Raw genomic sequence first — 21,955 nt, 5'->3', positions numbered from 1 at the left:
CTGGAGTCACATGTAGGCCAGACCAGGTAAGGATGGCAGATTTCCTTCCCTAAAGGACATTAGTGAACCAGATGGGTTTTTACAACAATCGACAATGGTTTCATGGTCACCATTAGGCTAGCTTTTAAATCCAGATTTATTAATTGAATGCAAATTTCACCATCTGCCGTGGTGGGATTTGAACCCATGTCCCCAGAGCATTAGCCTGGGCTCTGGATTATTAGTCTAGTGACAATACCAGTACGCCACCGCCTCCCCATTAGACTGCATTTGGAGTACTGTGTGCAGTTTGGTCCCCTTACCTTAGGAAGGATATTATTGCCATAGAGGGAGTGCACCAAAGGTTCACCAGGCTTGTTCCCGGGATGGCAGGACTGTCCTATGAAGAGAGATTGGGGAAACTGGACCTTTATTCTCTAGAGTTTTGAAGAATGAGAGGCGATCCCATTGAAACCAACAAAATACTTCAAGGGATAGACAAGGTACATGCAGGTAAGATATTTCCCCTGGCTGGGGAATCTAGAACCAGGAGACACAATTTCAATATAAGGGGGAAGCCACTTAGGACAGAGATGAAGAGAAATTTCTTAATTCAGAGGGTTGTGAATCTTTGGAATTCTCTACCCCAGAGGGCTGTTAAAGCTCAGTCATTGAGTATGTTTAAAGCAGAGATTGACAGATTTCTAAATACAAAAGATATAAGGGGATATGAGGATAGTGTGTGAAAAAGGCATTGAAGTGGTTGATCAGCCATGATGATATTGAATGGCGGGGCAGGCTCGATGGGCCGAATGGCCTACACCTGCTCCTATATTCCTATGTTCTTAAAATCTCCTGTGTAATAAATTTTCTCCTGTACTCTGTCCTAAGTCTCTTAATTTTCATCTTATATCTATTAACCCATCAGGCCAGTGGGATGCTTACATTCCTAATGTAAACTTCCTTTAGTGCAGCGATGATCACCTTACCTCAGATTCTCAGAGCTGAATTCAGATTCTAGAAACTTCAGAAATTGTTCTCGTCCTGCAGGATCCTTTAGCACCTCATCGAAGGAGAATCCCCACCTCTTCACACGCTGCTGGTTGAGCTCTTTGCTTAATTCACACAAAAAAAGAGGAGAGAAATTCTTTAACATAATAGCAAACATATCCATACATTGTTTCCAAAAAGAGATTCATTGAAGGTAAGTGAAGAAAGAACTTGGATTTATAGAGCACTAAATCACGTTTCCTCAGAATGTCCCAAAGCTATTCACATATGATGAAATGCTATTATGAATGCTAAAATGCTAAATGGAGTTCTATTATACAACTGTTATGACCAGGTGAAGAAGGTGTCTAGGGGTCTTTTACTGTCTTCACCTGATCTTATTGTAGCAGGGTTTAATTTTAAACACACAGTGTTTTGAGCTCCCCCTTTCTGAATCCTTGTTCACAGCTTTCCAATTATCAGGCAAAGAAATGAGCACACCAGGTTTTCTTTAGGTTTAAAGAAGAAGTGAAATTTATTAAACCTTAAACTTAAACTCTAATACGGGTAATGCCTATGGATATACAACACACCCATGTTAGCATGCACATGCGATACACACATGCAAATAGGGGTAGAAAAGAGAAGAAAAATAAAATGGAGAGGTTTGAGGCATTCTCCAAAGGGGGGTTTCTTGTTACTGTATGTGTTTCCAGCTCGCCATAGAGTCCTTGATTGTGGACAGCTCTTACTTTTCGTTGGGGCCCAGTATTCTTCTTAAACCTTGTTCATTGTAGGAGACGTTTCTCTCTTGGGGTTTATATTTCTTCAATGTTTTCTGAAGTTGGTGAGAGTGAGATGAGAGCAGACAGGAGACAGGTGTTCTCAGTCCAGGAGAAAACAGCTTTCTGAGTTCAAGTTCCTTGTTGGAAGCTCAAATTCAAAAAACTCCAAGGCAGTCCGTCAGTCATGTGACCAAACTGGTCCGACCACGCCTCTTTGTGTATTTGGCCATCTTAGCAGTTAACCTGGAATGCTTCAACGTCTGGTAATCAAAAGTCCATTGTGGATCAAATTGGAGCAGGGAATAGCTCCTTTGTCCTTTGAAGTACTTGTCTGTTGATATGCTAATGTCTCTCTCCAGCGAACGTGGCGACCATGTGGCACACTAGCCTAATGCACTGTCTCTTCCCCTCTGAGACCTGAAATAGAATCTGGCCGAGGCTACTGTGATTCTTGTAACAGTCAGCTAGGGGAAGTCAAAACTCAGTTTTTATATACACTTGGTGGAAGCACGAAACATAAAACATTGTATGTTCGTAATTAAAGTAAATTCAACATAAAGGCTTTCTGAAAAATTTAACAAGGTTCAAAATTTATACTATTTAGTTTGCATTGCCTCTTCTCATTCTTCCTTTCAAAATGGATCACTTCCCACTTCTCTGCATTAAATGTAATCTTTAAAGTTGTTTTACCAGTCTATGTTCTCTTGAAGTTTATTACTATCCTAATTTTGTGCCATCTGTAAACTTTGAAATTATACCTTTATTCACAAGTCCAGGTCATTACTATATATCAACAAGAATAGGGGTCCTAATGCCTACTCCTGGAGAACACACTGTATACTTCCCTCCAGTTCATTCAGGGAGCTCGAGCTTTCCATGCCCTGCCTCACCCCTCAAAAGAATGTGTTTTTTCTTTACCAAAACTATCTCCTCCTTGAAAACCTTCCATTGCCCATTTACCTGCCAATCTTTGTTTCCAATCCACTTGGTCCAGATCCCTTTTCAACTCACTGAAATTAGCCTTCTTCCAGTTCAGTAACTTTGCCTTTGATTGCTCCTGGCTCCTTTCCATAACTACTCTAAATTTAATTATATTGTGTTCACTGTTTGCCAAATGCTTACCCAATAAAACATGCTCCACTTTCTACTTCATATATCAGAACGAAATCCAACACTACTTCCTTCTTTATTAGGCTGGAAACATACTGATCAAGAAAGTTCCCTTGGTACACATTTCAGGAATTTTGCCCCGTCCTTGCTCATTATTTTGCTTTGGCCCAGTTGATATCAGAAGTCCCCCATAATCTTTATTTTATTTTTACATCTTTCTGAAATTTGCCTGCAGATTTGCTCCTCCATCAGTGACGATTGAAGGTGGGGGGGGTGGGGCTGTTTGGGAGTGGCGTTCGAGGGCGGGGTAGGTTGGGAATGGCAGTGATTGGAAGGGGCTGGGAGCGGCAATGTGGGTGGTGATCAAGGGGGTTGGGGGTGGTGATCAAGGGGAAGTTGGGAGTGGTGATAATGGGCGTGGGGGGGGTTGCAATGCAGCAATCGGGGGTGGAAGGTTTTGCGGGGGTGTCAGGAGCAGGGCCCACCAATCTTGAAGTTAGACTTTTGTTTTCCCTTCAATCTGGTGGGCAACACACTTCTGACCAGAAATACATACGGGCTTCCTGCCCACATGTTGGGGATTTAATAGGTTAAATTGAGTTTAAATAAATTGCAAATCTATCTTACTCCTAGAGATCATAAATCTTTCACTCCTAGAATAGTGACAGTCCTGTCAGCCCAGTATCACCAGTCCTCTAGCTGACTAGTGACAGTGTTGCACAGTTGGTAGCACTCCTGACTTCAGTCACACTCTATGACTTGAGCTGACAGTTCAGTGTGACACTGAGGGAAGGCTGCCTTGTCCGAGGTACATGCTTCATCTGCCCTCTTTCAGTTGTTTAGATGGACCTCAGAATCCCTGTAGCACTAATCGAAGAAAAGGAGAGAAACGCCATGCTGTCCTGGCCTACCCTCAACCAAAACCACCAAAAATGGTTTAACTGATCATTTGCTGTTTATGGGACCATGCCGTTCACTGCAACTGTGGAGGCAGGAGGATGGGGCAATGAGGATTGAGCGGAAGACATGTGCCTTCTAGGCTTCTGCCTAGAGAAGCACAGCTGAGTTCAGAACCCAAATAGAGCAAGGATTAGTCTATGGTGCAGGCCATTGGTGCTGTGGCATATCGAACTGCAAAGTTATTTTTTTAAAGTTGTTAATGTATAATCACAGAGGTCTGTAACTGTATGTTGTGTATATTTTGTACTTACATTGTAGATGTGTATCAAATGTGATGAATTGTTACATTCAGTTTAGTTGTGGGTGGCTTATGGATGATCCAAGCCGCTCACTTTTACCTGGAAATAGAGGCTGTGTAAGTTGTGCAAATTATATTGTTGGTTGTGTCAGGCAAGCCCCCCACCTGCCAAGAATGAGGAAAATTAATTTCTCCACATGAATATTGATTTTAAACTGCTGATGGTGAAGAAAGAACTTGCTTTAAGAAACAATTGGAGATGTTCTCAGTGCTGTTAGGGAGGGAGCTCCAGATTTTCGACCCAGTGACAGTGAAGGAATAAGGATATAGTTCCAAGTCAAGATGGTGTGTGATTTGGAGGGGAACTGCAGGTGGTGGTGTTCCCATGCAACTCCTGCCCTTGTCCTTTTAGGCAGTAGAGCAGGGTTGTCCAAAATATGGCCCGGGGCACAGGACCCAGCCTGCCAAAAGTTTCCATCCGGTCCCGGATGTAAACTATACAAGGCCATTCCTCATCCTTGCCAGGGGTTGGCAACATGTCCGTACAAGGACACCATTGTCCCTGGTAAAAAATTTTGAGATCTATGACTGTTAATTTCAGAGATGAGAAATTTCCCACGAGCTTCTTCTTCCAGATCAGCTTTTAAAAAAAATCGCAATGTCACTTTCACAGCTGACAGGTGCTGGGAGTAGGAACAGCGGTTTCTGAACTTGGGCAGCTTCAGGGTTTTCTGGCAGGTTCTGAGCAGTGATCCCTGTGGCATCCCACTACTTACAGTTTACCAATATGAAAATGACCCAATCTGTTTCCTGTTAGCCAATCTTCTATCCATGCTAGTATATTACAACCAACACCATGAGCTCGTCTCTTACCTTTTATGTGGCACCTTATCGAATGCCTTTTGGAAATCCAAATACACTACATATACTGGTTCCCCTTTATCCACCCTGCTTGTTACTTAATTACTTGATCCAGGGTGAGCTAGTCAATTGGATACAAAATTGGCTTGGTGATAGGAGGCAGATGGTGGTAGTGGAGGGTTGTTTTTCAGATTGGAGGCCGGTGACCAGTGGTGTGCCGCAGGGATCGGTATTGGGCCCTCTGTTGTTTGTCATATATATTAATGACTTGGATGTGAATGTAGAGGGCATGATTAGTAAGTTTGCAGATGACACCAAAATTGGTGGTATAGTGGACAGTGAAGAAGGCTGTCTAAGGTTACAACAGGATATAGATCAACTGGGAAAGTGGGCAAGGGATTGGGAAATGGAATTTAATGCAGACAATTGTGAAGTGATGCATTTTGGGAAGTTAAACCAGGGCAGGACATATACAGTGAATGGCAGGGTCCTGGGGAGTGTTGTTGAGCAGAGAGACCTTGGGGTGCAAGTACATAGTTCCCTGAAAGTGGCAACACAGGTAGACAGGGTGGTGAAGAAGGCATATGGCATGCTTGCCTTCATCGGCTGAGGCACTGAGTACAAGAGTTGGGACGTCATGATACAGTTGTACATAACATTGGTTAGGCCGCATTTGGAGTACTGTGTGCAGTTCTGGTCGCCGCACTACAGGAAAGATGTGATTAAGCTAGAGAGGGTACAGAAAAGATTCACAAGGATGTTGCCTGGTTTGGAGGGCTTGAGTTATAAACAGAGATTGGATAGGCTGGGTCTGTTTTCCCTGGAGCGAAGGAGGCTGAGAGGGGACATGATAGAGGTATATAAAATGATGAGAGGCATGGATAGGGTAGATAGCCAGAGTCTGTTTCCCATGGTAGGGGTGACTAAAACTAGAGGGCATAGATTTAAGGTGAGAGGGAGGAGGTTTAAAGGGGATCAAAGGGGTACATTTTTCACACAAATAATAGTGGGTAATTGGAATAAGCTGCCAGAGGAGGTGGTGGAGGCAGGAACAGTAGCGACATTTAAGAGGCATCTGGACAGGTACTTGAATGAGAAAGGCATAGAGGGATATGGAATTAATGCAGGCAGGTGGGATTAGTATAGATAGGCATTATGGTCGGCATGGACGCGGTGGGCCGAAGGACCTGTTTCTATGCTGTACGACTCTATGACTCTATGATTTCCCTTTCACAAAACCATGTTGACTCTGTCTGATCCCATTATGATTTTCCAAGTAATCTCCTTAATAATGGATTCTCGTAATTACCTTATGTCAGAGGCTAACTGGCCTATAGCTTCCTGCTTTCTGTCCCCCTCCTTTCTTGAATACAGGTATTACATTTGCAGGTTTCCAATCCAATGGGACCTTTCCAGAATCTAGGGAATTTTGGAAGATTAGAACCAATGCATCCACTATCTCTGCAGCCACGTCTTTTAAGACCCTAGGATGCAGTCCATTAGATTCTTGGGACTTGACAGTCTTTAGTCCCATTAGTATTCCCAGTACTTTTTATCTAGTATAAAAGCAAAATACTGCAGATGCTGGAAATCTGAAACAAAACATAAAATGCTGGAACTACTCAGCAGGTCTGGCAGCATCTGTGGAAAGAGAAGCAAAGTTAACGTTTCAGGTCTGTGACCTTTCATCAGAACTGGGACTCTCATTCTTCCGTTCAAAATGGATCACTTCCCACTTCTCTGCATTAAATGTAATCTTTAAAGTGTTTGCCCATTTCACCAGTCTATCTATGTCCTCTTGAACTGGTCCTGATGAAAGATCACAGATCTGAAACATTAACTTTGCTTCTCTCCCCACAGATGCTGCCAGACCTGCTGAGTATTTCCAGCACTTTTTGTTTTGTTTCACTTTTTCACTAGTGATTGTGATTGTTTTAAGTTCTTCCCTCCCTTTTGCCTCTTAATTTTTCTACTATTTTTGCGATGCTTTTTGTGTCTTCTACTGTGAAGATAGATACAAAATACTTGATGGCATCTTCCAAACCCGCAACGTCTACCACCTAGAAGGAGAAGGGCAGCAGATGGATGGGACCACCACCACCTGCAGGTTCCCCTCCAAGCCACACACCATCCTGACTTAGAACTATATCGCCGTTCCTTCACTGTCCTTTCCCAACAGCACTGTTGGTGTACCTACACCCCAAGACTGCAGCTGTTCAAGAAGGCAACTCACCACCACCTTCTCAAGGGCAATTAGGGATGGGTAATAAATACTGGCCTGGCCAGAGATAGTCACATCCCAGGAACAAATAAAAAAAATCAAAGTCTCTGCTATTTCATTGTTTCCCATTATTAATTTTCCAGTCCCATCCTCTAAGGGACCAATGCTTACTTTAGCTACTCTTTTCCCTTTTATATACTTGTAGAAGCTTTTACTGTATTTTAACTATTTCTTGCTGGTTTACTCTCATACTCTAATTTCTCCCCTTTTTTAGCCATCCCTTCCAGGTTTCTACAATCTTCTGGCCTATTACTAATCTTTGCAACATTTTATGCCTTTTTTTTCAATTTGATACCATACTTCCTTAGTTAGCCACAGATGGCACATCCTTCACATAGTCTTTCTTTCTCAATGGAATATATCTTTGTTGAGAATTCAGAAATATCTGCTTAGATATGTGCTACTGCTTCTCTACCATCTTACCTTTTAACCTATTTTCCCAGTCTACTTTAGCCAACTCTTTCTTCATACCTTTGTAATTGCCTTTATTTAAAATTAAGACTCTAGTTTCAGACCCAAAGTAGGGGGATTTCATGTAGGTGATGGAGGTCTCAGCCACCAGCTGAAGAGCCAGCAAAAGCCCCGCATTGCCTTTTTGTGGGAAGGCCCACCACATTATGTGCCAATTAGGCACTTACATGGTAAGCGCAGGCCTTCCCAGGGATTAAGGACCCTGGCAACAGAAGTCTCGCCTACTGAGAGCTGTCAGCCAATCAGAGGCTGGCAACTCTTTTACACAGCAGCACCACCATGGCAGAGTGGCTGCTGCCAATAATGCACCCACCCGAGGTTTAGGATTGTTGAGGGACCCAAGCCACAGATAAGTCATGGCAGTAGGGCTTTCGTGGGGAGGGGGTGTGGGGAGGGGGGTTATAGGTGGGTCGGCAGCAAGGACAGGGGGCAAGCTCTCGGCAGGACCCCTCCCTTCCTGATGCCGGGTTCCTCGATCAACGAGGGACTCCCCTCTCCCCGGAAGTGAGCAAGCAACCCACATGGGTGTTTTTGTCGTGCTCTCTGTGTGGTACAGGCCCACCTGCCGTTGGGCTAATACCAGCAGCAGGCCCTTAACTGGGCATTAATTGCCCATGTAAGGGCCTCAATTGGAGTCAGGGTAGAAAGGCCATCCACAGGCCTTCCCACCACAGACTTAATTGGGGTGGAGGCAGGCTGGAGAGCAAAAAATCCCTCCCCAAGTTTCTCACCTTCAAACTGAATGTGAAATTCTATCATGTTATGATCGTTGCCTAGACGATCCCTTACAATGTGGTCATTAATTAATCCTGTCTCATTACACATTATCAGGTCTAAAATAGCCTTCTCCCTGGTTGGTCCAGAACTGATGGTCTGAGAAATTCTATGAACTTATTTCCAGGCTATCTTTGCCAATTTTATTTGTCCAATCGATATGAAAGTTAAAATTGCCCATGATTATTGCAGTATTTTTCTTACGAGTCCCCATTATTTCTTGATTCATACTCTGTCCTACAGTGTCGCTATAAATGTCAAGGAGAGATGGTTAGATTCTCTCTTGTTGGAGATGGTCATTGCCCGACACTTGCGTGACGTGAATGTTACTGATACATATAGTGAATATTATTTAATTTTTATGCTACGTATTTCACTTAATGACTTATCTATTTCAACAATAAACAAAAACCTCCTTTCCTACCTGGCTTCCATATCCCAGAATGTGCTGTCATCACTGATCCATGGGTTGGAAGGATCTTGTGGCGTCAACAGAGGATCATATTCCAGATACTGCTCTGCATAACTGACCAAGCTGAAAAGCAAAGCACCAGCAAGTATAAATAGAAAGGGAAAATACTGCAGATGCGGGAACTCTGAAATATACACAGAAAATGCTGGAAACACTTAGCAGGTCAGGCAGCATCTGTGGAGAGAGAAACAGAGTTAACAGTTCAGATCACCGAACTTGCAGCAGAACTGAAGAAGTCGAAGATGTAATAGTTTTTAAACAAGTACAGAGGCAGGGAAAGTGGGGAGGGGAGGAAAGAACAAAAGGGAAGGTTTGTGATAGGATGGGGGGGCAGGAGAGATTTAACTGACAAAAGGGATGATGATGCAAGGCAAAAGGAGATGGTAATTAGACAAATAAAGAAACAAAAGGTGGATCTAGCGGAGATGTAAATGGCAACAGCAGTATCATTACCAACAGCTGCTGTCCGAAATAATGGGAGCACTGGCTATGATCCAAAACTGTTGAACTTGATGTTGAGCCTGGAAGATTGTAAGCTGCCTAATTCAAAGAGGAGATTCTGTTCCTCAAGCTTTTCTTGAGCTGCATTGGAACAGAGCAGGAGGCCGAGGCTAGAGAGATCAGAGTAGGAACAGGGCGGAGAATTAAAATGGCAAACAATTGGAAACTCAGGGTCAGGTTTGCGGACTGAATGGAGCTTTTTGATTTAGTATATTGTATTCGATATTCACAATGCGATCTTCTGTACATTGGGGAGACCAAACACAGATTGGATGATCATTTTGCTGAACAGGGAGAGGGGTTTAAATCCTGTAAAAACATGAAACACAATCGCAACCCATTGTGTACAAGCCTGTTGCCATTTTTATGGCAGTGGATAGTGTGTTGTGTGAGTGCACTGTTTTGGAGAGGCAAGACTCTTCATTCACATATTTAAATCAGATTCCTACAGTACATACTGATTTAAATTTTACTGTTGCTGGCTGGGATTTCCAGGGCTTGGAAAACAAGGCAGTGAAATGAAGTCAAGAGCAGCCGGCTCCAGAAGGTGATTGCTGTGGGCTAGAAGGAGCAGGAGTGCCCTCCTCAGGCCCTTAAGGAAGCCATCGGCCTCCCTTTTACCGATACTGGCCTCTCTCTAGTACCTGCTGCAATTGGGAACCTCAGCACCCCCACCTCAATCCCCTGCCAAACCCCAATCTTGTGATCTCAGCCAATTCCCCCTCCTCAAGCCTACCCACCACTTGATTGCCAAGGACCGTCCCCAAGGGATCAGCTGCCTCCCCATAAAAATGAGGGGCGAAGTGACAGTTTTACATTTTTTTTAAATTACTGGTGATACACTTTAAACAGAAAATACAGAAAGCACATTAAAATTTGTTTTTAATAAAAGTATTTTGTAAATTAATGAATCGCAGTCCCCTACTGCATACTGTACATATGTTTAGACATATGTGTAGATAATTTAAGTCACTGTATTAGCTCTTATTTTCTCTACTCAATTACTTTTAAAGCAACACTGCCAAGCATTACTCACTTAGAGTGAAAATCAAAAATTACGGAGTGGCGCAGTGGTTAGCACTGCAGCCTCACAGCTCCAGTGACCCGGGTTCAATTCTGGGTACTGCCTGTGCGGAGTTTGCAAGTTCTCCCTGTGACCGCGTGGGTTTTCGCCGGGTGCTCCGGTTTTCTCCCACAGCCAAAGACTTGCAGGTTGATAGGTAAATTGGCCATTATAAATTGCCCCTAGTATAGGTAGGTGGTAGGGGAATATAGGGAAGGTGGGGATGTGGTAGGAACATGGGATTAATGTAGGATTAGTATAAATGGGTGGTTGATGGTCGGCACAGACTCGGTGGGCCGAAGGGCCTGTTTCAGTGCTGTATCTCTAAATAAATAAATAAAAGTAGTCATTTGTCCCGTTCTTCTCCCTTGAACCTGTGCTGGTGTTGCATCTTCACGTGGATCTATTACTGGGATCTCCCTACCTGGGTTTTCCCTGGTTTAGTTTTCCAACCACAGGCTCAAACTTCACAACCAACACTTCCAGTAAAATGTGTGAGGGACAACTCAAATTCATATACTGCCTGTACCACTGCATCAAAGCGAGCCCTTGACTCAGTGTTAGCTTTCCCATCTCTGAGTCAGAAGGTGCAGGGTTCAAACCCCACTCCGGACATTCCCAGTGAGTGGAGACCGAAACTCCATCTCTGAATTTTAAGTTAATATCCAGCGGGATACTTGCATCCGGTGGGTGTGACTGGGTGCATTCATCATATGGGTGTCATAAATCCTCATATTGCATAAGACTATCTACCCAGTATTAAGATGGTTAGAACCATGGAAGGTGTCTGTCAGTCTACAAATCCTTCAATTACTTACACAGAATAGGAAGGATGTTTCTGATGGTGGGTGAGTCCAGAACCAGGGGTCATAGTCTAAGGATACAGGGTAAACCTTTCAGGACTGAGATGAGGAGAAATTTCTTCACCCAGAGCCTGTGGAATTCGCTACCACAGAAAGCAGTTGAGGCCAAAACATTGTATGTTTTCAAGAAGGAGTTAGATATAGCTCTTGGGTAAAAAGGGATCAAAGGATATGGGGTGAAAGCGGGAACAGGCTGCTGAGTTGGATCTTCAGCCAGGATCATAATGAATGGTGGAGCAGGCTCGAAGGGCCGAATGGCCTACTCCTGCACCTATTTTCTATGTTTCTATAGCACAGAAAGAGGCCAATCAACCCAACTGGTCTATACTGGTGTTTATGCTCCACATGGGCCTCTTCATCTCACCTTATCGGTATATTCTCCTATTCCATTTACCCTCATGTGTTTATCTAGCTTCCCTTAAATGCATCTATGCTATTCACCTCAATCACTTCCTGTGGTAATGAGTTCCACATCCTCACTGGATAATGAAGTTTCTCCTGAATTCCTTAGTGGATTTACTAGTGACTATCCTATATTTATGGCCCCTCCCAAAAGTGGAACCATTCTCTCTACATCTACTCTATTAATCTCCTTCATTATTTTAAAGACCCCTATTAGGTCCTCACTCAGCCTTCTCTTTTCTAGAGAAAAGATCTCCAATCTGTTCAATCGTCCGATATTTATAAGCTTTCAGCTCTGATATCATCATTCGTCAGAGTGTGAAGATATGAAAATCATTTCAGCTTTTTACCAAATAAAACCCTTACCTTTCAGCTACTTTGGACATTTTTAAACAATGCCTGTCTAGCTGGACATTTAAAAAGGTTATCTGGAAATAGAAAGAAATAATGTTTAAGACGTGTGTAGAATAGAGCTACACTTTAGTCTAGCCAACATATACAACACACCCTGAGCACGTTACATTCCAGGAATGTACACATCACATCCAAAATGCATGCACCAGGTCACGATTCACAACAGTTTACAGTGGCATAATGGACCTGATCAGTGCCATATCACATATCACCTGCTGCCAATGTATGCAGATTAGAGCTCAAAGTTCAATTTGTGGCAATTTGAGAGTTTGGCTGACAGGTGAGCCAGGTAACTAAACAAAGATTATTAGATTATTAAGCTTATTAAGTAACTACATTTACAATGGAATATTGTACATGGAATAGAAGCTCCTTTAGTTGTTCTGTTACCTGTTTCTTCAGATCTTCTTTCGCAGGTTGCTTAGCTGTTGGTGCGAGTGTATGTACAGGACTGTGCGTGTCTGAATCTTCAGAAACCCCATACACTGACTGATTTAAAAAAAAAATCTCAGCGTCAGAAATGCACTGATTGATCCCTGTTTCATGTTCAAATTCTGCTACAAAATAAGTACTACATCGTCTAAACATAAATCTGGAAATCAGCGACTTAACATAACACCTCATAAAGTCTGCTCCTTATCAAAGATACTTGCATTTACAAAGCACATTATCACAACATATTATCTCAACATGAGTCACACAATGATTTACGAATGAAGTGCAGGATGACCTTTAGATAGCCAAGGGCAGAAGCTTTGACTGACTAGTTCACCTTAGTTAGTTTGTTGTTGGTTGAGGGAGGAATGTTGGTCAAGACCTTGAGAAAACTCCTTGCACATCTTTGCATAGTTCCACAGGTTCTTTCAAGGTCCACCTAAATAAGAGGATGGGAATTCCACATAACATTGCAACTGAGCAGCATCTCATCTGAGTAGCACCTATGACAATCTGGCACCTAGCACTACTTCAATACTGCATCGAGTGCCAGCCTAGAGTGTAAACTACAAGTCCTGGTCTGAGGCTGGAATCCACCATCCTCAACCACAGTTGTGCAACTAAACAAACCAACGTGCAATCCATACACCAAATCCCTCTAGCTAAGATGGGGAGGGGCTTGATTTTCAAATCGGGGTCAGGAACCCGACGCCCAGATCATTTCCAGTTCCTGACCCCGCTCTGCAGCAGCATCACTGACACAACGCTATTTTTAATTGCAAAGGACCGAATTGGCCAGAGGTCAAGAGTGGTGCCCAATTAGCGGCATCGGTACCGGCATGGAGGCAGGACCCGGTGAAGGAGGGCCCTTTGAAAAGGCGGGTAGCAGCCATGGCTGGGCTTGCAGCTCACTGAAGAAATGGAGCAGCAAGGGACTCCCACGAAATGAGATGGAACAGGCAGGCGTTTATGGGAGGCCTCCCAATTCTCAGATGCCTCTCTCAAGGTGTTAATGGAGGCTGTCAGCGACAGGAGACATATCTGGGTAGATGACGACATATCTGCCAAAGGTGACTAAAAAGGCAATGGATAGAGGTGGCAAGTGAGGTCAGTGGCAGGAGAGTGACCTGAAGGACATGGGTCCAATGCAGCAAGAGATTCAATGACCTCATAAGGTCTGGAAAGGTGAGAGGCAAGCTGCTCCCGAGTGATAGGTGACCAGCTCAGTATGCAGCAGAATGCAGGTGAACTGGACTCACAGAATGCCCATAGGTCTCCCTAACATTGGCAGATCAAGTGGCCAGTTGTATTACTGAGGCGGCAGCCAATGTTACATATGGGGCAATATTCAGAAGGAGGAATCACTGTGCAGCATGCCAGTTCATGTGAATGCCAAGTTGGAATAGGTGAAGGAGGGCATCCTACTTATGAATCTTTCTCATCCTACAGGAAAAGAGAGCCTACAATGCCTGTGAAATGGCCATAAAGGGTGGTGGTGTGCCCAAGCTACACAGCCAATGGATGAGGTGGTGCTAGATATTGCCAGAGTGCCAATGCACCAGTCTGTGGGCGATGGGGAGATGGGAGGCCAACAGCAACAGGGTCATTTGATAGCTCTATCTTGGGGTGAAGGGCATGGAGGGGACTCCTGCCCGAAGCACACTTTGGCTCTTTGACCAATATCTTCTATGGGATTGCTTGTGCTGGGGGCACACGATGAGAGTCCATGTTCCATTAACCATATCCTTGTATTTATCGCAGGGCCAGTAGCCGAGGGGAAGCACAGTACTGAAGGACAAATGTCGCCATCCTCCTCGGTGGGGGCAGAACTACCGGAGCCAGCACTGTCACATAATTCCTCAGCACCTTCCACCAGCGCAGACACACTCACATCAGTCAGGCCACAAGCTATCTTAGAATGGGGAGCGCTAGGTGAACCTCACATCATCCGTGTGCTGGAGGAAGGTGAGGCAGAGTCAGCTGTCGGCAGTCTCCCTCGGAGGACTGAAGAAAGGCACAGCAATGCTCCACTGGGTGAAGATGCTGGGCCTTGGGTGTCACAACCAAGGAGGGTCTTCCTCCTTGGCAGATAAGTTCTTGTTTGTTGGAGATCCCTGAGGCTTGAGGAGCCACGGGTAGGCAATGGAGGAGTCCATCCAGCGCATGTGCTCCATCATGACTCAAGCTTTCGAGTGTCTGAGCTCCTCCTTTGAGAGACTGAGCAATCTCTTGGAGAGTCATATGCAGCAGCACTCTGAGTGGATGCATGAGCAGCGTGCTGATATGCACAGGAAGAGTGAAACTCTCTGCAGCATTGACCACTCAGTGTCGCTGATGGCGCTGAGATCCTGGGAGTGGATGCCAGCTGCACCCCAGTCAGTGACCTCACCCAGCATCCAAGGGCACCAGGAAAGGGGTGAGTTGATGTAGTAGATGAAGGGGCCACCCCTCAGGGAGCACCAGTGTCACCCTTCGGCTCCTCGCCCCTTCCGACTCAGGAACCATCTGTACCACAAGGCCCTGTGACAGAGGCTACCCCCTGCAATGACACAGACATGACAGCCTATGAAGGAGCCCCCACAGGCACCTCCAAGACGAGGATGGAAGCCATGGGGCATCTCAGCCAGTGGCAGAGACTAGACAGTAGGCTGCCTAGACCTCATCCTCTGCCACAGCGGGAGCACCCTGTAGAAGGGATAGGGAAAGATAGGTACCACACCATTAATTTCACTGATGGGTCACCTGGGTGCTTTTACTTACATTTGTCTGCTCTTTTGTTTTAATTTCAATACCATGTGTTTATGAAATCAATCTGATATGTGTTATTGATGCTTCATGTCAAAGGGGGATGGAGTTTCGTTGGGTGGGTGGGGAGCTGGGTTGCGGGGGGGTGGTGGGGAGGTGTCTCGGATTGCTGTATTTCCATGCTCTGTAATGTTGGAGACTGTTGGCAGTGGAAACCTCATTCTCCATGGTCATGGCTGCCAATGGGACTCCTCAGATATGGGTCATTATGAAATGATTGCTGTCTATGCTGGAAGGTAAGTTTTGGGATCATTTGTCCTGAGGGTCAGAGGCGATCAGTCGAAAGGCTGCTGAATCAGCGTGGACCTTGTGGCCATGTCAGACTGTTCACCCTGATGTCTGGGACGGCATCAGCGGGCATGCTCCAATGCCTTAGCATCAGCCATCTCTGGAGCGATCCCTTCCTCCTCCTCTTCCTCATCCTCCTAGTCCTCCGAGGTGGAGTGCCATTCTAGATCCTCCTCTTCATCCATCTCCAGGCCTCTTTGTATTGTCTTGTTGACAAGGGAACAGCAGACAACCACAATACAACACTCTGGTTGGTTCATACAGGAGGGCACCACTCAACTGGTTAGACTAGTCGACTGGCACAGCTTCAAAGGTCAATGGTCTGTTCAATGCAGGTCCATGTTAGTAGATGGCTCTGGTTGTAGCACCTCTCTACATCTGTGTCTGAGTAGTGATGGGTGGCAGGAGCCATCTCTTTAGGGGATAACCCTTATCTCATAGCAGCCACCCAGGGAGTCTGGATGTGGACCTGAAGAAGTGCAGCACCTGGGACACTAAGATGATAAAGGAGTCATGACATGTGCCCGGAACCTGCAAGATTCACTTCCTGTGGTCACAGACCAGCTGGACATTTAATGAGTGGTAGCTCTTTCTGTTCAGGAATCTGACTGACTGGTCTGTCAGTGCCTTGATAGCTATGTGGGTGCAACTGATGACCCCCTGGACCTGAGGGAATCCATCAATGGCAGCAAAGCCCAATGCCCTTTGTGACTGCACAGGCCCATCTGTGTCAAAATGGATGTAGTTCCCCACCCTCTATAATATGGCATCGTGACCTGCCTAATGGTGTGATGAGTTGCCGACTATGAGATGCCGCCTAGGTCCGTAGCTGATCCCTGGAACGACTGCTATGGGGTCCGTGAGGACTCAGGTCATTGTGGAGCAGAGCACAAATGTCTGAGACCATCTGCCTGCATAGGTGTAGCCTCCTACCATACAGGTGCTCTGTCATTTGAAGGTAGCTGACTCTTGGGTGATACATCCAATGTCTTGGGTAGTGCCTACTTCCCCTTGCAGCCCCTCTTTGTGCTCCTCTCGCCTCCTCCTGTCCAGGAGGATGCATCTGCTGAAGCTCATCCTGGCTGCTCTGTCCAATGTCAGAGTGGCCTGTTCCCATCTCAACTCCCTCAGCTGGCGCACATTCGTTCACCAGGCCTCCTGGCAACCCCAGCTCAAGCAATGCAAGTGGCCTCATGTGCCTTTTCAGATTCCTGCCACTCACCACTGACAAATGTAAGTCTTTTAGCTCCATCTATGGCTACTGTGTGCCACTGTTTGAGCAACTGATCTTTATTCTCTCCTTCTAAAATTGGTGAAACAACCCTTCCAATAGCCCTCATGGCCCTTCGCAGTGTTCACGACTACTACACCCTGCCGTGTTCCAGAAATTGCGTTTCCCCGTCCCTTCCATTGAATATTGCCAACTGCTCCTGACAAGCCTTTCAATGAGCTCCTCAACAAGCTCAACAGACAATAAATTCTAGGCGCACGGGTTTCCCGATCCTCCCGCTCCTGGCGTTCCTTTCAAAATCACTTGGCATTCCGGACGTGGCGGGACCCAGTGCTGCCCTCCGGGAATATGGTTTTCTAATTGAGCCCACATCAGCTCCTGCCCGCATCGGCATTTGAAAATCCAGCCCAGGGAGGCTGGCATGCAGAAAAATTGTGGGTGCAATGTGGATGCACATTATTTTCATGCCAATGCTGGTACGGAATGTACCATGTCATTGACAGTGCCTACCTGTCCCAGTTTATTCCTGATTCAAAGACCACGGAATTATAAATCCTGAATTGTGGATAACTAATTACCATGTGCTGTTCTTTTCTAACTCCAACTGCTTCTCATGTTCAATGAGAATGACCTCTCCTTTTATACAACTCTTCTGCATTCTTATCCCCATTGTTTTCAGAGGTTTCAGTAGGAGTTCCTATCTGTCTCCAATGGCACTTTTTATTGTGAATGTTAATAACCCAAGAACCATCTATTTCTTGGAGAAATCTTCTCAGTTCCTTTTGGATTGTTTAATACCAGTTGCACAGACATGGGCAAGTCAGGACGTTATTGTTTTTTCACAACCGGAAGATACTTTTATTTTAATACCAAATGTTGATTTTTTTTTGTTATAAAAAATTCAGTTTTGGCCAAAAAATCATTTTCCTAAGCCTTTTTGATTTGAAAGGCTGTGTCAATGCTGGGGTACTGTTCCCACAGATGATCGCGATCCTGCATTTAGATCGTGAGCTTCATTAGCTTATTCTCCTGTGGATCATCACACGCCTAATCCTATTGTCATTCATCATCCACACATACAAGTGCATATTTCTGATTATGGTTACTGGAAAGGAACTGGCAGGCTGCTTTTCCCCTCTCATGTCAGGGGATGTTGAAGCACATGTTAATGCTAACTCAGCACAAACTGGGAATTGAGCCGAAGACTTCACTTGTCCGAATGACTCAGAAATATACCAGATAGTGCATTTACCAACTGAGGCTCTTCCATTCTTTTAATAAAAGGAAAACAAGTTTTCTGAGGAGAATTTACTGTATTGTTTGGCAAGCTATTTAGTCATAGTTGTTCCATTTACATTTTAATTACTGGAATGAAAAGTTACTGTCTGTTTTCATCAAGTTCTTCATGCTTTTACCCATCATCAAGAGAACATGAGTTTAAGCACAAATTGATCTGAAGGTGCCACTACAGTGATTTGTTTTGCTAAAATTCTATTGGATATTGAACATTCCCTCTCTGAATGAGTTTTGGGGAGGTTGCTTGTACACACCTTCTTTACTTTGTTAGGGTTTTTCATCCTGCGACACTTCCTGATGTCCATTTCAGTGGTATTCACACAGCCAGGCTGCAGAGAGGACAATAAAAAAGTTTAAAAAATCAAAAAGAAACTTGCCCCTAGTATAGGTAGGTGGTAGGGGAATATAGGGAAGGTGGGGATGTGGTAGGAGTATGGGATGAGTGTAGGATTAGTATAAATGGGTGGTTGATGGTCGGCACAGACTCGGTGGGCCGAAGGGCCTGTTTCAGTGCTGTATCTCTAAATAAATAAATAAATAAATAAAGGAGGATTTTACAAAGAGACTGTGAGACTCTCAAAGGATTATTAGCCTTTTCACTGCTCATCACAGAGTTTACTTTCCAATTGTTATCCTTCTCCATACCTGAGATACGATACCATGGGGGTAGACCCGTAACCTCCTCGAATGGCAATTATTCATATGCGAGGCTTGACAGTGAATGACAGCTGGTCATTTGACCATGAATTGGGTCACAGCTGATCCTGTCCTTACCCAGCAGTTTGAGCGCAGGTGACCAGTTGGTGTTCCTTTTCCTCAGCCATTTGTGCTGAGGGTAGTTGTAGCACTCCAGTGGAGGTCTTTAGTAATATACAATTACAAACAATCTCATTGGGGTTTTCAAGATTACGAATGGAATGGACAATGTCGATCAGGATAGAATTGCTCAGTATGGTGAAATGTAGTAGGAAACCAGAAGGGTAAGAAGCCAAGTGGATCCTTTTTCATCCAAAGTTGTGGTGTGGGTTACCAAGAAAGGTCATTGCAGTAGGCAGTGTAAATGGATGGAAGACACATTTAGAGGGGCTCCTGCACAGAGGGATCTGATGAGAAAGTGTTAAATGAGATTGATGTGTGTTTGGGCTTAAAATAAATACCAACAATGAAATGGGTATCTGCCTTATTTCTGTCTTTACTGCTGTTCAGATATTGTAATTTTATGTGAATATTTATCCAGATATTTTCAAATAAAATCGTCCATAAAATATTATGAATATATATGAAAATATATATGAATATATAAAATTCACCTTCCTGGAAAGCAAGTGGATTTTTAAAAAAGTTATTTTATCAATGTCTTGGGCAAGAGAAGCGGGGGAATGTGAGGAAGAATGTTTTATGCAGCAGGTGGTGATGACCTGGAACCAGGGTGATAGAAGCAGAGAAAATCAATAATTTAAAAAGGAAATTGGATGGCCATTTGAATGAAATAAAATTACAGGGCTACAGGGATTGAGCAGGGCAGTGGGACTGACTGGATTGCTCCGCAGAGAGCTAGCGCAGAACTGATTTTATGGGGAGTATTCTTTGGAGGTGGGGAGAGCATAAAATCAGGTGGGATGGTGGTGATGCTTCTCTGCTTTAATTGTAAAATTCTTCCCCATTGTTCATTATTCATTGCCCAATGTAACATAGATTGCCATTTCAGCGCTTTCAGTCATAACTTATAACTTTCAGTCATACACCTTAGATTAAATGGTGCTTTTATTTTGATTCAGAAAGTATAAAAGCAGAGCTTCCTCAGTGCAGTTTGGTCTGCACTGAGAGCTGCTGACTCTGGTGGGAAGGAGTTTTAAGGGTTAATTTCTATCTGAAGTCGAGTTTTTTTTTAATATAGCAATTAATTAAAAAATTTATATCAAATTATGCCTTAAGTTAAGAGAAGTTAAGTTCTATTCCAGCCTGAAAACAGGGGTATACAAGCTCTTTTGGAGCAGTTGCAGCTATTTACTTAGGCAGCTGGCTTAAACTGGTTTTCGGAAACTTGAATCAGTTTTGTAGAAAGTATAAAAGCAGGGCTTTCTCAGTGCTGCTTTGTCCGCACTGAGTGCTACCTTGAGTGTACAGGATGTAAAGTGGGAGTTTGGTGAGTGAGGGAGTTGGTGAGGGAGGTGCTCCTTTCTTTCCTTTTCTACCTTTTTCAGCCTCCAGTAGCTGGCTCTTACTTCAGTACGGGGAAGAAGCTGATTGATGAGTAATTGTTAAGTTATTCTACTTATTATTATCATAATAAATATTTTTTAAAGTTGCGGTATGGCAGGTCAACTTGGCCAAGTGCAAAGCAAATCCTACGGTATGACCGAAGTCATGGGTGCACCATGTGTCCAAGACAAACACATCTGCAGGAAGTGTCACCAGCTGCAGAAGCTTGAGCTCGGGGTTTTGGAACCCGAGTGGTGGCTAGAGTCACTGTTGTGCACCCGTGAGGTGGAGGACTATGTGGATAGCATGTTTAGGGAGGTAGTCACACTGCAGGTTAGGAGCATGCAGGCAAAGAGGGAATGGCTGACCATCAGGCAGTCCAAGAGAACCAGGCAGGCAGTGCAGGAGTCCCCTGAGTCTAACTTGCTTTCTAATTGGTTCTTTATTTTGGATACTGGTGAGGGCAATGGTTCCTCAGGGACTGCATCCAGAGCAAAGTCCATGCCACCACTGGTGGTTCAGTTGCACAGGAGGGGAGGAAGAAGAGCAGAAGAGCAATAGTGATAGAGGATTCGACAGTTAGGGGATCAGACAGGTGTTTCTGCAGCAGTAAACGTGACTCCAGGATGGTGTGTTGTCTCCCTGGTGCCTGGGTCAAAGATGTCATGGAGTGGCTGCAGGACATCCTTCTAGGGGAGGGCAAACAGTCAGAGGTCATGGTCCAGATTGGTACCAATGACATAGGGAGGAAGAGGGATGAGGTCCTGAAAGCAGATTTTAGGGAGTTAGGTAGGAAATTAAAAAGCAGCACCACAAGAGCAGTAATCTCAGGATTACTCCCAGTGCCATGTGCTAGTGAGCACAGGAATAGGAGGATTGATTAATTGAATATGTGGGTGGAGAATTGGTGTAGGAGGGAGGGCATGAGATTTCTGAGGCATTGGGACTGGTTCTGGGGCAGGTGGGACCTGTACAAGATAGAAGGGCTACACCTTAACAGGACCAGGACTAATATTTTCACAGCGAGATTTGCTAGTGCTGTTGGGGAGGGTTTAAACTAGCTTTGTCAGGGGGATGGGAGTCTGAGGGGTAGCTCAAATTGGAAGGAAGTAAAGCTGGTAACAGGAAGTAGAAAAGTAGCAAGCAAAATTAGAAGGCAGGCGAAACAAAGGCAAGTATCAACTAGGCTTAGAATGCAGAATAATGTCAAAAAGACATGGTTAAGGGCACTCTACCTGAATGCACACAGCATTCACAACAAGGTAGATGATTTAAAGGCACAAATCGAGGAAAATGGTATAATCTAATTACTGCTACAGAAACGCAGCCAAAGGGTGACCAAGACTGGGAACTGAATATTCAAGGATATTCCACATATAGAAAGACCAGGCAAAAAGGAAAAAGAGCTTGTGTTGCGTGGATAAGGGATGGGATCAGGACATTAATAAGGGAGGATGTCAGATTGGAAGAACAAAATGTGGAATCTGTTTGGGTATTACAAAGAAACAGCAAGGGGCAGCAAACATTGGTAGGA

General features: G+C 44.5%; 1 protein-coding gene across 1 annotated transcript in view; it reads right to left on the bottom strand.

The window, feature by feature from the left end:
- rgs6 (regulator of G protein signaling 6) overlaps nt 1–21,955 on the bottom strand; it is a 167,800-nt gene that overhangs the window by 84,943 nt on the left and 60,902 nt on the right. Inside the window, exons 9-13 of the mRNA XM_068038170.1 lie at nt 18,474–18,548; nt 12,555–12,653; nt 12,117–12,178; nt 8,874–8,984; nt 969–1,094 (exon numbers count right to left, since the gene is read on the bottom strand). Of these exons, the coding sequence (XP_067894271.1) occupies nt 969–1,094; nt 8,874–8,984; nt 12,117–12,178; nt 12,555–12,653; nt 18,474–18,548 (473 nt within the window). The remainder of the gene's footprint in view (nt 1–968; nt 1,095–8,873; nt 8,985–12,116; nt 12,179–12,554; nt 12,654–18,473; nt 18,549–21,955) is intronic.

The sequence above is a fragment of the Heterodontus francisci genome, chromosome 9, assembly GCF_036365525.1.
Source record: "Heterodontus francisci isolate sHetFra1 chromosome 9, sHetFra1.hap1, whole genome shotgun sequence".
NCBI lineage: Eukaryota > Metazoa > Chordata > Chondrichthyes > Heterodontiformes > Heterodontidae > Heterodontus > Heterodontus francisci.
Note: the sequence above shows the minus strand (reverse complement) of the source record. Positions and strands in the feature narration are given on the sequence as shown.